Below are 17,416 nucleotides of genomic sequence, written 5' to 3' on the forward strand. Positions count from 1 at the left end.
CAATAAAATTTCATTCTCTATTTGATTAATGGAAGGCTAAGTCCGCAGCGTTGTTTTCCCTTGAGGATCAAGCACAGTTCTCTTTGAGGTTCTATTATTACTGTTAAATTCTGTTTAGTTTTTCCTCTTCACTAATTACTTTGAATTTGTTGCTTTTAATTCATGCATGCTTAGTGCTTGATTAATTGTCTCTGCGCTTAATTTACGTTCATGCTTAATGATCGTTTATGAGTAATTGGTGTATGTGATGCTTAATCACATAATGAATGCCTTATGTTGAATTTCGCTTAGTAATTTAATTTAGGGTTGGATTAAGTGGTTAAACTGATAAAGGATAAACTCTCGTAACCTAGGATAAGAGACTTGCTTGTGAATCAAGGGGAAGCAACGTGTTTTAATTCTGATATTTTCTAATTCACATATATTCGCTGTTTAATTTACAAAAGCAAACAACCCCCCCCCCCCAATCGTTACTGTTACTGTTACTGCAAGTATATTATGAACATTTGGCTTGTCACTGCTCGTTGGGAAACGACCTAGGATCACTTCCTAGTTACTACATTTTAATGTTTATTTGATTCGGGTACGGCCTCGATCAGCTATTCTAAATTTTACAAGAATTTAATAGAGAGCTTTTTACAGAAAGAATCTGAATATGAACACTTCAATTTGTTCTTCATGTCTTCAAATCTTATGGTAGTTATATGCCTTCTTCAACAAGTGTTTGTTGTCTCTAAATGAATTAATTTATTCTTTTAAGCTTGCGTCTGAAGAATGTAGTCGTTTGGACATTTAATGCTTGTATTAAATAAACGTACTTCTTTATGCTGGAAAAAATCACTCTTTTTTTGAATGCTTCAGCAGGAAAACCATTTCCTTTTGCTTTAGAGCAAGTATGTGTAGCAGAACGCTTCTTTTGATGGCAATTGACAAATTTTAGAACTTGAACTTCATTTATTTTTCATATGATTCGACAGATCTTATGAAAATGTTTCTACAAAACAAATGTCAGACACAAAGTATTAAATAAAGTCTTTAAATGTCATCTTTAATGTCCGTATCAAATCATGATCTTAGCTTGCTATCGTCTGGAAAATCAAAGACAGACTCGTGAAACATGTTCTGATAATGCATAAGACACAAATTTTAACCTTTGCATTTATTTAAATCTAATTAAAATAATTAAGGGTTCTGATTCGTCTTAAGGCATAAATGTCTTTTGACTTAACATGTATCCACTAGAGGTGTTCATAGCTTGGCTCGTCTCACTAATCTGACTAGACCTAAAAGGGCTTTTGACGAGTTCAAGTCTAAGAAATTAGACTTGATGCATTTTGAGGACGGATACAAGTTGTACTTAAGGTAGTTTGAACTCGTCTTAATGTTATATATTGTTTTAAAAAGTACATTATTTTAAGCAAAAATATATTATCCCTTAAAAACATATTAATAATATAACTTTTTCTTGAAGCAAGGAAAATCATATCATTTCATTAAGGATAGTTGACAATACTAATGAAATCATGAGAGCTAGCATAAGGTCTTGATGCCTTAGCTAGTTTGTGAGCAACAAGATTGACTTCCCTCTTAACTAAACTCACACTTGAGCTTGGGGATTGAAAACAGATGTGCCCTACGCTTGGCTAATAAAGCATGGAAGTCATTGTGACCATTCTTTGCTATAGTGAGGTTGTCCTTAATCAACTTACATTCTATAATTAGAGCTGACGCATCAATAAGATAGCTTGATGAAGAGAAAAAGCCTATGCTTCCTTTGGTTGAGGAATACTAGGGTGGAATTCAGTTCATGCTTAATGAAAGTACCATGATCATCACGTAAAAATAAGCTAATTTCAAACAAATAATATAACTTATTGACTTAATAAATAATATTTTGTTTAAAATGTTACTATTTATCTTAAAATATAAATTATAAAATATATCTTAACCTAACTGTTTATTTCTTTAATTCTACACTTTCATTTTGTATAATGTTAAAATTAATAAATTGTGTAAGCAAGTTAGGTTGATACAACTTTTTTCCAAATATTAGGGAGGAGTTGAATGAGAGGTTGGAAACTTGGAGACGAGCTCTAGAAACACATGGCTTTCGCCTAAGCAGAAGCAAATCGGAGTATATGGAATGTAAGTTCAACAAAAGAAGGAGGGTTTCTAACTCAGAGGTGAAAATAGGAGACCATATTATCCCTCAAGTCACACGGTTTAAATATCTTGGGTCTGTAATACAGGATGATGGGGAAATTGAAGGGGATGTGAATCATCGCATTCAAGCAGGATGGATGAAATGGAGAAAAGCATTGGGGGTGTTATGTGATGCAAAGGTACCGATCAAGCTAAAGGGAAAGTTTTATCGGACTGCGGTAAGACCGGCGATTTTGTACGGAACAAAATGTTGGGCGGTCAAGAGCCAACATGAGAATAAAGTAGGTGTAGCGGAGATGAGGATGTTGCGGTGGATGTGTGGTAAGACTCGACAGGATAAAATTAGAAACGAAGCTATTAGAGAGAGGGTTGGAGTAGCGCCTATTGTAGAGAAGATGGTGGAAAATAGACTTAGGTGGTTTGGGCATGTAGAGAGAAGATCGGTAGACTCTGTAGTGAGGAGAGTAGACCAGATGGAGAGAAGACAAACAATTCGAGGCAGAGGAAGACCCAAAAAGACTATAAGAGAGGTTATCAAAAAGGATCTCGAAATTAATGGTTTAGATAGAAGTATGGTACTTGATAGAACATTATGGCGGAAGTTGATCCATGTAGCCGACCCCACCTAGTGGGATAAGGCGTTGTTGTTGTTGTTGTTGTATTATTCCATCTTTATTGGGTGAGATTTGAGTTCACAAAATTGACTTTAACAAAAATTTAGGGTCAACTTAAGATATATGTTAATTTGTCCCACGAATACCCCTAGTATCCACAAGTATACACGCTTTAAAATTATTTAAATATCTTTAATTATATATAATGTAAATTGTTCTAATTTATGTTTAATATAGATATATTTTACAAAATTAGTTGTTTTGTAAAAATTTGTTTAAAAAATATTTGTTTTTAGTTTATTTTATTTCTTACTTTTTGTTTAAAATTTATATTTTAACAAATATCCATATATACATATATATATATATATATATATATATATAAAATTTGGATATTTGTGTTAGTATAGGCGGGTGTGGAAGGGATAAATGCACGTAAATGCATTTGTGGGTAACATAAATGCATAATAGGACACAAGGACATAACAGTAATTCACTAATCAACAATAGAAACTGGGCATTTGTGGGATCCATTGCTTTTCCGATTAATTTCATCCAAAATCAGCTCCACCAAACCTCACAGGATGATTATGTTTGTGCCCCCTCTCCCTTAATCGATACTATCAAACAAACACTAAGTTGGACATGTTTGATAGTTATTTGGTGTTATATTTTATTATATATTTAAATATATTTTTAATTTACCTAAACACCGATAGATTTTGTTTTAACTTTATATAATTTTATTTATCACAAAGATTATTTTTTTTCTAAAGTTAAAGTAACATCGGTACATAAAATTTTTAAATTTTATAAAAACTAAACATAAAAAATGATGTCGTTTTGCTAGCAATATGATCGTAAAATGTGTGAGAATTAATAGTAAAATATGTGGAAAAAAACTTTGATGTTAATTTGTGCAAAGAACATGATAAAATGCGAAAAAAAATCTTGATTAGTAAAATTTATAAAATAATGATAGTCAAGTGATAAAATGTGCAATTAAGACTTTTTTATTTTAATCTCTATAATTTTTTCTCAAATATATTTTTAATGCCTGTAAAATTTGTGAGTTTTGATTTTACTTCTTATAAAAAAATTTGATTTTCATCTCCAAAAATTGAATTTTTTTTTATCTTTACAAAAAATTAGGTAATACTGATCGGTATTTGTAATACAATAACAACACACGTTAATTAAAAAAAACATCTAGCTTTTTAAAATAAATATTATTCATCCACTTTAAAATAAACTTTAGGAACCAAAACAAAAATTCATTCATTTCACAAGAACTAGAATCTAATTTTAATTTTTAGAGGGATGAAAAGCAAAAAAACATAATTATATGGACCAAAATAAAAAAGAGACTCATTTATAGGGACTAAAAAATATTCTTAAAATCCTTCTTTTATCATTAATCCTTATTGTTAAAGATTGGTAATAATTATTGACATGACTAATGGTTACTCATGTCAACAAGAATTATATAAGTAAATGATGATATCAATAAGTGTCATATTATAAATTTTTTTTAATATGAAATAAATATTTAGGGATGAAAATATGCTAGGCTATAATAGATTTGAGTAAGTTATGTTTCAAAATCATAAAAGTTCATCTTGGTCTATTTTTTTTGTTATGAGCTAATTTTTAAAGCATGATGATTTGTTTTATTTGATTGTTTGATCTATTCTAAAAGATTTTATATAAATGAACACCAAAACACATTTTACATAACGACACTATTGAGTTACAATTAGAATGACAAAGATATATTATTTTGAAGATTTGACGTGACTAGTTTACAGGCTCTTTGATGATGAAATCATTTTTTTTCTCTAAATTTTCGTTGCAGAACTAATCCACACTGTCATCCGTAAACCACCATAACCTATAACTATCACCCAAAAAATCATCACCCAAAAAATCATAGTGCCAAAATAGTATTGTTTTACATCGAGTTATGCTTTTGGTTAAATAAGTAAATTTAAGGCCAAAGACTCTGAGTATTTATCATTGGTTACTTTTTAGATTTGACTTTGTCATTTTCAAAAGCTAGCTTAGTCTAATAGGTAACTTGCCGAGAGTCATACTTCGCCCAAAACACTGCAAACTCCTCATTTTCCTATCACAATCCAGCAATCCAAAAAATTGTAGAAAATTTGCTTGTGCATTGTTGTGCATTGCTGAATTGATAACCCACCAATCTAAACATGCATTCCAAAAATGGGCATAATAGTCCATTGCAATTTATTATTTTAGCTTATGGGTTGTACTAAGCAAAAAAATGAGTTGCATTAAGTAATTGCCCGCTTTGTGACGGGTACTTTGGTGTTATTGTTGCAAGAGATGGATAGAAAGACTTTTGAATTAATTATGTCGAGTAGATGATCAAACAACTCATATACCAATTGTTGGAATTTAGGAAGAGACTAGGTGATTAAGGGGATACAATTTTCAATTTTGATAGAATAATAATTATTACTATAGAAATATTAGAAACATATTTTTCAATATATTCTTTTAACACACTTTTATTAGTTACCGAAATTTACAAAAAATGAGATATTTTTGTGAATCTCACTTCTTGTTTAATGTTTTTTTTTATAAAAAAATTAGTTTTTAACAAATATTAACCAACAACAATGAAAAAAAAGTTTTATGATCCTTCCTCATTAGAATAACGGTATATTTTTCATGTATGACCTAGGGTTGGATGCATGCTCCCCCAAAAACATTAGGGATGACAAAAAACATTCACACCCGTGAATATTTGTGAATAAAATCGATCTGCGGATATTTTTAGTTCCTATTTGTTAATGGGTGTGCGTATTTTTCATAATATCAGCTGTGGGTACTTGTACCTGTTAATATTAAAATATTTAAATACTTATACATAATGTCTTTAAAAAATGTGAGATGATATTATTAAAAATAAAGTTAATGCATTCCAATTAAATTTACATTTTATTTTAAACTTTCAAGAAATAAATTAAATTATAAAAGTCATGTTTTTATAAAGAATAATAAAAAATGAGTTGATGCAAACTATGATTAATTCTTAATATTAATGGTATATGCGATATAATTAGGCATCATTGTATGCAAATTCAAAAGTATACGTATCAATCTCACCCTGTATGTTAATTCTTAATATTAATTGTATATAGTTGGACACTAATGATGTATATTGTATATATAAAGTATATCCTGGTTAAGCAATTTTGAAATAAATAAAAAAGGCTGGTGCAAACGGCAGCTATAAAACCAAAAAAAAGCATTAACCACGGTTTATCTAGTTATTTTAATTGTAACTATTAAAACTACTTTTAAATTAAAAATTAATAAAAAAAATCATAATAAAATGTTTTTTAATTTTTTTTAAATGTTCATGAATACCTGTGGATATTCGCAGACCACCGATATTAAAAATATCTACAGGTATCTGCTTAATGAAAGCTCACACGGATAATAAGATGGGTGTGAAACCAATATTTATTTGGCGAGACAGGTAATGAGTAACTATTACCTGTATCCGAACTGCCCTGTAGCCATTCCTTTCACACGGAGGTTAGTGAATTCGATACACTCTACCACTCACATGTGTACGCACGACGTGTTTATTTATAGGCTTCATTATCAAGGCTCCAAAGCTTATAAAAGTTTCTAAAGTTTTCTAATTTTATTTGCCTCCTCTACATAATCCTTATATGTTCTAGATTATTTTAAGTATTTCATCCGTGAAAACCTAAATATTTCTAGAATAGTCTACTTATTTAGTTGAAGCTTTTGATATCCCTGCATGCATTTAATTTAATTCTTATCATTTCTTGAAATATGTTTTTAATTGAATTATCCAGAAATGTGAAATTGGACACTACGTCACCACCCATAAGAGAAGTGTATAAATATCATTATCCAGTACCTTAAAAACAACTAACGAGCTAGAAGATGGATATTACATATGATCAATGCCATTTTGGAAATTAGTAAAACTTGAAATATGCCAGACTTCCTTGAAATAATTCTAACAAAAGTACAAAAAAAATCCAAAATCTAAGTGTGTTGTTGTGACAAAATGAATAGAATTTTGTGACATTCACGGATACACGTTTTAATCTTTTTTTTTTTTTTTTTGAGGGGGTCGGGGTGGTAAAGCGATGTTATATATGTTTGTCTAGAAACATTTTTGGGTATGTAGTCCATTCAATAAATATTTGGTACTTCGGTCATCAAATCTAGTTAAGTAATTAACATCTTTTTAACCAAATTCACACTCCTTGACCTTGCCTTGCTTGAACAAGTTGAGTTCCAATTCCAAACGTCTAAACAACAAACCAACTGTTAGCTTTAGGGTAGGGGAGAGAGAGAGATATGTGGTTGCCTTATTCGAGGGAAGGCTCCTCCTGAATGAACGAAACTTTGTTTATATCTGCATGCATAATATGTACATTTCCTAGCTTATATACACCAGTCTTACGTGCTTATTACAACTAAGTTTCACGTGTGTATTATCAGCTTTCAGTTATAACGTTCCAACTAACTAATAACGAACTAACTACTCGAGCTTCTAGATCCTGCACGTGCGTTTGGATTCCGTTTCCTTCTGCTACTCGAGTACGTAGTCGTGTAAGTGATGAGGTGTGGTTGTTTCTCTTCGGGTCCTAGTTACTCCGGGTGAAGGGTTAGTTGCTTCGGGTGCTGGTTTATGCATGGGCATATCAATACCCCCTTCCCCGAAAACCACCTTGTCCTCAAGGTGGTAGGAGTCGCGTAACTCTGACCAAGGCTCCCAAGTGGTGTCTTCGGGGGGTTGACCTTTCCATTGAGTGAGGACCAAACGCGTAGGGGGAGATGTAGTGTGGTCCATTTTTGAGTCTAAGAAGCATAATGGATGTGGAATTGGCCTGTGGTCAACAACCTGCAAGGGCCATGTGTCTAAGGAAGATGGCGGGGGACCGTGATGGGCTCGGAGAAGAGAGCAATGGAAGACGGGGTGGATGCGTGCATTGTCCGGCAACCGAAGGCGATATGCTACGGGACCTATGCGTTCAAGGATCTGGAAGGGTCCGAAGAATCTCTTCGAGAGCTTGGAATGAGTGTCTCCGGTGACTGAACGTTGTCGATGTGGACGGAGTTTAACGTAGACCCACTGTCCAACTGTGAATGATACGTCTTCTCGTTTTGAATCAGTGTGGTGTTTCATAGCCTCTTGTGCCTTTAATAAACGCTGCCGGAGTTTGGTATGGATCTCCTGACGACTGGTGAGCAAGGTGTCGACTGCTTCGTTAGTGGTGTGGCCTGGAAGGTAATGAGGGAGGGACGGCGGAGGTTTGCCGTAAATAACCTCAAATGGTGTGAAACCGGAGCTAGTATGAAGGGATGTGTTATAGGACCATTCCGCGAGGGCTAGGTAACGGAACCAATTTGCCGGCTGTGAGTGGACAAAGGAGCGTAGATACTGTTCGAGTACTCGGTTCATTACCTCCGTTTGGCCGTCGGTCTGCGGGTGGTACGCCGTACTCATGCGGAGGAGGGTTCCATGCAACCGAAATAGCTCTCGCCAGAACGAACTCAGGAATATTGGATCGCGATCCGAAACGATGCTGCGAGGGAACCCGTGATGCTTACATACCAGATCAATGAAGAGGGTTGCAACTTTGTAAGCCGAGAAGTGTGTGGGTAGAGCTCCTAAGTGCACGCCCTTGGAGAATCGATCTACTATAACGAAGATGACTGTGTAACCGTGGGAGGCCGGTAAATGGGTTATAAAATCCATGGAAATATCTTCCCAGACCCCTGTTGGAAGAGAAAGTGGTTGGAGCAATCCTCCCGGCCGGCGAGTGCTTGTCTTGGTCTGTTGACAGATCTTGCATTCGCGAACAAAACGTTTAACATCTGTTTTGAGATTCTGCCAAGTGAAGCTAGATTCGAGACGATGTGTTGTTTTGGCGACACCCATGTGGCCCCCTAATGGCGTTGCGTGGTATTCGAGTAAGATAGTAGGTATATACGGGTTTGTGTTGGGTAACCAGATTCGTCCCTGGGAAAGAATGAGGCCATTGTGAAGTTGGTGGTTGGGGTAATCTGAGGGTTGGGCTTGGATTTTCGAGAGCAATGTTTGAAACTCCTGGTCACTATGTAGGGATTGCTGAAGGTCTGAGATGAAATCCAAGTGAGGGACGGAGAGTAACAGAAGCTGGCCGGAAGGTGGTGGTGCACGAGACAAGGCATCGGCTACAATGTTAGAAGCGCCGGACTTGTAGCGGATGGTGTAATCGAACCCTAACAACTTAGAGAGGTAGTAATGTTGTTCAGGGGTTTGAATTACCTGCGTCATAAGCTCCTGGATGCTCTTATGGTCCGTTAGGATAGTGAAAGATCTCCCTAAGAGATACTGACGCCACTTTCGTACTGCTGTGACTATAGTGTGAAGTTCACGTATGTAAGTTGAGGCATGGGTTAACCGAGGACCAAATACTTTGCTAAAGAAAGCCACTGGGTGATCTCTTTGTACCAAAACAGCGCCCATGGCGGTTTGTGACGCGTCTGTTTCTACGGTAAATGGCTCAGAAAAATTGGGAAGAGCTAGTATGGGAGCTCGAGTCATTGCGGATTTAAGGGCGTCAAAGGCAGCTTGAGAATCTTCATTCCACTCGAAGCCATCCTTACATAAGAGGGTTGTAAGTGGTGAGGCTATGGACGCGTAATTCCTTACAAATTTTCTATAAAACCCTGTTAGCCCTAGGAACCCGCGGAGTTCTCTAACAGAAGTGGGAGTGGGCCATTGTAGCATAGCTTGAATCTTCGAGGGGTCAGGTTTAACTCCTTTGCCTGAAACAACGTGGCCCAAATAGTCGACTTGTGTTTGCGCAAACACGCACTTCGTGTATTTGAGATAGAACTGAGCGTCTAACAAAGCTTTGAAAATCATTTCCAGATGCTGAGTATGTAATGAGAGAGTCTTACTATAAACTAGAATATCGTCAAAAAATACTGTGGCACAACGTCTCAGGAAGGGTGTGAGCAAGCTGTTCATGGCCGCTTGAAATGTAGAAGGGGCGTTACTCAAACCGAAAGGCATCACGCGGTATTCATAGTGCCCCTGATGCGTTCGGAATGCTGTTTTCTCAATATCCGGTTCATGCATCAGGATCTGGTGAAAGCCCTGTCGTAAATCCAACTTAGAGAACCAAGATGATTGCCCTAGTTCATCCAACAATTCGTCGATAGTGGGTATCGGAAACCTATCGCGAACGGTGACTGCGTTAAGGGCACGGTAGTCCACGCACATACGCCATGTTGCATCCTTCTTCTTCACTAGAAGAACTGGGGAGGAGTATGGACTTGTGCTGGTTCGTATTAGGCCTGCCGCGAGCAGATCGGAGACTTGCTTTTCAATTTCGGTCTTCTGGAAATGAGGGTATCTGTATGGTCTTACGTTGATGGGTGATGATGAAGGGAGGAGGTTTATGTGGTGGGTAACGGTTCGGGGAGGAGGAAGTGTGGTGGGTGTTTCGAAGATTTGGTGGTAACGTCGGAGAAGATTTTCGATTGCAGGGTCGGGGTGGGGAAGATGATGATGAGGAAGATGATGACGTGGCGGTTCGGGTCGGGTTACGGGTAGTAGATTTAAGTGGAATAGGGCGGATGTGGACCCGGTGCGGACCAAGCGTTTTACTTGAGGTACTGAGACCAGTTCGGGCCTATTTGAAACGTCTGCGTGAAGCTCAATGGCCTGGCCCAAATGGTGAAACTTCATAATGAGGGCGGTGTAGTCAGTAATAACCGGCCCAAACTGCTTGAGCCATTCGATACCCAACACGGCGTCGGCCCCGCTTATCGGTAAAAGGTGGAAAGAAACGTTGAAGAAGTGACCTTGAAGTGAAAGGGGTGTATTGGAGCATAGCTGGTTACAGTCAAGGACTGAACCATTTCCCACCAGTACTCGTAATGGAGAAGTAGGCCTTACCGGAAGACGAAGGAAGTGAGCTATGCGTGGCTGGAGAAAATTATGCGTGCTTCCACTATCAATAAGGATGGTGAGACGCGCGTGATTGATGGTTCCATAAAGTCTGAAGGTTTCAGATGAGGGAAATCCTGAGAGTGCATGCAAGCTGATGTGAGGGAACGTGTCGTCCGTTACCTGGTCTTGGGCATCCTGGTGTTCGTCATCTGGTAAAGAGAGTGGTTCAGGGTCGGAATCCGTAGTTTCTGGTGACGGGGAGTCGGCAATGAATAGAAGAACGCGTCCCTTACAACGGTGGGTCGAGTTCCACCGCTCATCGCAGTTATAACAAAGGCCCTTTTCGCGTCTGAACGCAATCTCTTCTGGGGTTCGTTGAACAAATGGGGCTTTGGCTTTGATGCTGGGGTTAGTAGGTTGGGTAGAGGGGAAGGAAGACTCAGTTGGTCGAGAAAAGGCCCGACGACGATCTCTTAGTTTGTCCTCCTGTAGTTTAGCTAACGCAGTGGCCTGGGGAAGAGAAATGGGTTGCAGGGCTAGAACCTCTCTGCGTATCTCTGGTGATAAGCCGGAGATGAAACAACTGAGCATAAACGGCGGTGGTAATCCGATGACTCTGTTGGCTAGCCTTTCAAACTCCGTGAGGTAGTCATTGACTGTGCCTCGTTGGGCTAGCTTGAAAAGGGCGCCTTTGGGGTCGTCATAGAACGTTGGAGCAAACCTGGATTCAAGAGCTTGTAAAAAACCCGTCCACGACGTGATGAACCCGTTGCGGAACATCCATTGGTACCAGCTTAAAGCTGCACCATCAAGATAGAAAGATGCCACAGTGATCCTTTCTTCTTCAGGGGTGTTCTGGTAATCGAATAGTTGGGTGATTTTAAAGATCCACCCGAGGGGGTCGCGGCCGTCAAACCTCGGAATATCTAGCTTGACATGGTTTCTTTGGGCGGAGGACGCATGGGCGTTGGGGTTGTTAGAATTCGTGTCTCGTAGGCGAAGATGATCCAATATGGAATCGACTTTGCCTGATAATTCTGAGTACTTATCGGAGAGGGACGCCTGGCTATGGGTCAATCGGGTAATGGCGTCTTCGAGTCTGTCCGTCGTGGTCTTCCTTGTTGCGTGGTCGGCCATGGCGATGGCGCCGGCAGGTCGGACCAGTGTTAGCTTTAGGGTAGGGGAGAGAGAGAGATATGTGGTTGCCTTATTCGAGGGAAGGCTCCTCCTGAATGAACGAAACTTTGTTTATATCTGCATGCATAATATGTACATTTCCTAGCTTATATACACCAGTCTTACGTGCTTATTACAACTAAGTTTCACGTGCGTATTATCAGCTTTCAGTTATAACGTTCCAACTAACTAATAACGAACTAACTACTCGAGCTTCTAGATCCTGCACGTGCGTTTGGATTCCGTTTCCTTCTGCTACTCGAGTACGTAGTCGTGTAAGTGATGAGGTGTGGTTGTTTCTCTTCGGGTCCTAGTTACTCCGGGTGAAGGGTTAGTTGCTTCGGGTGCTGGTTTATGCATGGGCATATCACCAACTTTCATAATATTAATGTTTGTTATATCAATACAAACAATAAATATATTAATGTTAGCCACACATAACTTCTATACGAATAGCATATACATGACATTAATTAAACTTTCATTTCCGATAATCACCAATGCAGATTATTAGAGATTTACAGGAATAAGTGGTCCCACTGACTGGGAAAACCATATACATTAAATAGGTCAGTCAACAAAGTAATTAATTTATACCCTAATAATGTAGATGCCAAACATTCTCATGTCATGCACATGGCATTTGATCCGTTTGATCATCACCATCTAGCACATTCAGATAATTTATTACTGATATAACATCTCTTTCCCTTGACTCTTCATCTCTCTATCTTTAGTTAAGTTACATAAAATCTCTAGAAATATCTGGCACAAATCATCCATGAACATGACACATTTTTAAAGCATTAATTTGTGATGTAGATTGCCAACTAACACTTTACCACACATGGAATATCCACTCTAGCCTCATTGTTTTTATAGTTCCAGCACCACAACTGCCCAGTAAACAAAAAAGATGGCGCAGAAGAGAATATTAGTCAAATATTTGGATACATTTTATGATCTTATAAAATAAATGAACAAAATAAAAAATAAAATAAAGAAGTGGCATACATTCAGAGTCTGTTGTGATCCAGTTTCCTTTTTTTCTACTAGTGTTGTTGTTATGGCCAGTGTGTTCAGGAGGGATGGATATAGTGGAAGTTGCAATTTGGTTTTGTTCATTTTTTGATGAGGAAGCTATTGAGATAGCAGAGTAGACAGAGGAAGTGGTGGAGCAACTTTCCACATCCCATCTGAAACTGATCTTGGGTGAGTCAGTGCAACCATGGTCATCATCTGGAACTGCTTTCAGGGTTCCACGCCTTCTGAACATTAAGACCTGGAAAGAATTTGAAGATAAACTCAATTAAGAAAATAAGAAATTAATAAAGATGAAGGGTGTGTTTGATTTCTTTTTATAAAAACTTTTTTATTTTAAAAAATGCGACTAAATAAGGTTGTTCAGACAACTTGTACATAATGGTGCAAGGCACAGGAGCAGAATGTGAAATCCAGGAAGAGGTTAAATCAGACGAAAACAGAAAAAAAATGAGAAAATATCTTCTAGTTGTTTTTTGAACACTTTTTTTTTTTAAATAATTTTCAAAACTTCATAAATGCGAAATTGATGACTGAATAGTGTGACATTATTTTAGAAAATATTTTTTAAAATCAAAAGGTGAAAAGAAAATCAAGCATGCTCAAAGTATTAGCAAAAGTCTCACAATGTGCTTGGATAACACAAAATTGATTTTACCCTACAAATCAGGTAAAACTATGAAAAAGTTGAAATACATATTTGTTAATTCACCTTTACCATGAATTTTTTTTTTATTTTTTCTCTGTGAATCTATTCCAAACACACCAATATGGTAGCAGTTTGATCATTATGGCAATCTGTTATGGACTTATGGTTACAGTATAGCTGTATAGTTCACATGACATTATCATAAATGAATTATCTCATTCCACATGGTCTTCTATGCCATGCATCATAAGCACAGGGTTGAAAATAACCAAGAGATTGAAAATTAATTTACCTTTCTCCCATTGAATTTCCCTCCTTTCTCTGTCTTGGCAGAAGCAGCCCATCTAAGTAGCTCTTTCATTCTCGACATTGGCTTTTTCTTGTCCCCTTTGGTTTGACCTTTAGTTTCTGTGGCATCACATTGGTCACTTCTTTCAGCTGAGGATGACAATGGTGCCTCAGTTATGGGCAAAACCTTGTTTCCAACATGTTGGCCACCTGAATCTGCCTTGTTAACATTTCCAACATCTCTGGACGATGATTCTTCTCTCTTCATCTTCATGAAGTACAAAAACTGTTTTCTATTAAAGCTCCCTAATCTCTTCAAGTTGAGGGTGCTGTAAAAGAAAGCTTTTGGAATGTCTTTTCTATATAGAAAAGCGAATATCTTAAAGTTCTTGCAACCAGGACTGCTCCATTTGTTTCTTCTTGTTCCTTTGTATGATCTATCACGCTTTAGCAGATTTATCTCTTTCCCTTCATTTTGTTCTGAAAATGAAGACAATATATTTGCATTAAAATTCTTCATTTAGTAAACCAAAATCAGATAATAACAAGTCTATTATGTTCTTCATTTCTAGAATATGACCAACAAGAAACAAATAAAAATTGCAAGATGACTCCATCTTAATCTTACCACTGATATCTTCCCTTTTGGGAGGGAGATTGAAGTTGTTGCTACTCTTTCTTTCTTGTTCATGTGCCCTTCTAAAGAGCCATTGAAGAATCTGCTATTACAGACCAAAAAAAAAAAAAGAGAAGAGGTATTACTCTTTTGATATGAATAATGCATGCTGCAGATTCCACTATATATATTATCATCACATCATAACAATCATACCTGCATGCCTATACAGTGGATTCTTTGTTCCCACTTTTATATAATATATCTATCTATCTATCTATATATATATATATATATATATATATAATTTTGTCTGTGTTTGTGGGTCTGTGTGATGACTGTATCAGTCAAATGAACAGGTTTGTAGATCTATCTGTGCTGTCTGGATGCCAAAGATTCCTGTCTAGTCTATGAGCCCTTTGGTGAGATAAGACAAAACAAATTTGCAGTGAATCTAAGGATTGATGGTGAGACAACCAAGCATTGAGTGGGGAATAGTTGGCTTGTGATTCGCAGTAACATGGGGGCTTAGTCGCTTATTATATATAGCATGATCAAAGTGGCAAGAGATTAAGATAAAAGGGCTTGGAATTTTAATTAAGAAACATGTTTTTGGTTCAGCCTCTGCGACTATGTTCTTGGCCATACAATTTTTTTGTGTCTGTGATGTGTTTGGACCCCATCTTGGATGTGCCACCAATTGGTGGAGATTTACTTATTAAGGTGGTTTCTAATGAAGGTGGGGGGTTTAGCTTGGATTTCAGGCTTTTATTTGGACCAAAATGATCAATTGATTTTGGCAGCCAATGTGAGGAATTCGGTTAATGTTGCTTGAAACAAAAGCTACATACAAAATATGGAAAAAGCTAAGAGAACGGAACAAGCAATCATTTAATGTCATTAGGTTGGCTCAATCGTTTTGCCTTTGTTCAAGCAAGATTAGTTATTGATCTTAATTATAATTTCATCGTGTACTTGTCTTTTGAGCTATGCACAAGTATTTTTTAATCATTAGCTATGCACAAGTATCAATATGGCTTTTAAGGCGTACGAATTTATATTGCTGGAGAGAAATTCTAGTAATACATATTCTAATATACTTTTTTTTTTAACATTTTACTCATTTGTTGAGTGATGATATATAGACAGTTTAATATATCAAACACTAAATTAATATTTAATTTTTTTTATCTTTTTTTATATCGTATTATATCATTTATTATATTTATATTTTTTTCTTTTCTCTCTTTTTATACATAGTATTTTCTCTAGACTCATATATAAAAACATAATAATCTTGTAGGTTAAACTTAAATATATAAATAAATCTAATTAATTTTGTTTGATATTATCATTCATAAGATATTATTTATTTAATTTTATTTTTATTTTTAATTAATTATTTTTATTCATGATAATAAGTTTCAATGGATATTTTTAAAAATAATTTTATTTTTTTATTTGAGATTAGAAAAATTAAATGATATTAATTAAATTTTATAAAATTAATTATTTTTATTTATATATGATAGAGAAAGTAATAAGTAGTAACTATATATTTGTCTTTTTCCCTCTTTCTTATTTATTGAAATTCGTGCTAGTTCACCCTTTGAAAACAGAATCACAAAATAAAAAATAAAACCCACATATTTATTGAAATATACATGAATTTTAATAAATTATAAAAGTGTGTTAAAAAAGAAAAATTATTACATGATAATCTTGACTAATATTTACATGGCACGTGGCAATATTTTTAATTTTATAAAAATTAATAACATATCATGTGATGTGATGATTAACGACGACATCAAAATTATATATATAACAATTATATTGGTTAGAAAGAAAGAATATTATTAAAGAAGGTATCCTTAATATTAGGGGTGGCGGGCCGATCCGCCCTGCATAAGACCCGCTCGCATAAGCCTGCATTAGCAGTGGATCGGGTCAGTTCACCCCACATTCTTACACGGATCAAATAAATTGGTCCGCCTCCGCCCCCGCCCCGTTGATCCCGCTGGTCAAACGGGTCGGTCCGCGGGTCTAATTTTAAAAGAATTTCAATTTCAATAAAAATACAACACAATCAAATTAAGTTCAATACAAATGTAAATAAAATTTCAACAATTAGCTAATTACATCAAATAAAATAAATAATGTCTTAACAAAAAAAAAAAATCCAAACAATAAATCTAAAATATGAAACTTAAACATCTCCAACAACACTTATCTTTTTTATCTTAATCTTTTATTTCTGTTATCTTTTACTTTTCTTAACTTATTTTTTTTATCTTTATCATCTTTTAATTTAAATATTTTATTTTTATCTTTAAATATTTATCTTATCTAATATATTTCTTTATTTGTTATTTTAAAATTCTTATTTCTTACTTGTAAATTGGATTTGCATTCATCTAAGTACAAACAAAGTCCATGCGAATTTGACATTCGAACTTCCGAATACTTTATTATTTGTGATAAAAAAATTGGTGTATTTGTCAACCCAGTTAACATGCAACCACGAGTCTGTGAAGAGAAGAAGAAAGAAAAGTTTAAAGTGAAAGAGAGAAAATTAAACTTAATGTAACTGAGTCACACAAATCAAACATAATGCGAGCAACCCGCGGACACCGCGAGCCAAACCCGCATAGTCCGTGGGTTAAGTGGGACATGTCCAAAAATATGACATAATCATGAACCGCTTAAAAAAATTGATCCATTACCCGCACAAACCAAGAATCTCACGGGCCGGTATATGAACCTGAATTCGTTTACCCACCCCTACTTAATATTTTTAGTTCTTCCGTTTATCCACCCCTAGTTAATATTTCTAGTTCCTGAATTCCATGCCACATTATAATACTACATTGGTAAACATTGGATGCTCAATCATGGAAAGC

General features: G+C 35.9%; 1 protein-coding gene across 1 annotated transcript; it reads right to left on the reverse strand.

Annotated features, from left to right (window-relative positions):
- Positions 1-12,379: 12,379 nt before the first annotated feature.
- LOC102668111 (uncharacterized) lies at positions 12,380-15,542 on the reverse strand. The gene is made up of 5 exons (XM_006602477.4): positions 14,730-15,542; positions 14,526-14,616; positions 13,902-14,377; positions 12,934-13,201; positions 12,380-12,815 (listed from the first exon to the last, which is right to left on the reverse strand). The coding sequence occupies exons 1-5, from the start codon at positions 14,733-14,735 to the stop codon at positions 12,796-12,798; spliced, it is 861 nt and encodes a 286-aa protein (XP_006602540.1). The 5' UTR covers positions 14,736-15,542; the 3' UTR covers positions 12,380-12,795.
- Between the last annotated feature and the right edge of the window lie 1,874 nt (positions 15,543-17,416).

Source organism: Glycine max, chromosome 18 (assembly GCF_000004515.6).
Source record: "Glycine max cultivar Williams 82 chromosome 18, Glycine_max_v4.0, whole genome shotgun sequence".
Taxonomy (NCBI): domain Eukaryota; kingdom Viridiplantae; phylum Streptophyta; class Magnoliopsida; order Fabales; family Fabaceae; genus Glycine; species Glycine max.

Excerpts from the sequence above, each read along its gene's own strand:
- LOC102668111 (XM_006602477.4), bottom strand. Across the intron at positions 14,378-14,525 it reads CAAAAGGGAAGATATCAGTG|AACAAAATGAAGGGAAAGAG; the intron begins GTAAGATTAAGA and ends CTTCATTTTCAG. Across the intron at positions 13,202-13,901 it reads GGAAATTCAATGGGAGAAAG|GTCTTAATGTTCAGAAGGCG; the intron begins GTAAATTAATTT and ends AATTCTTTCCAG.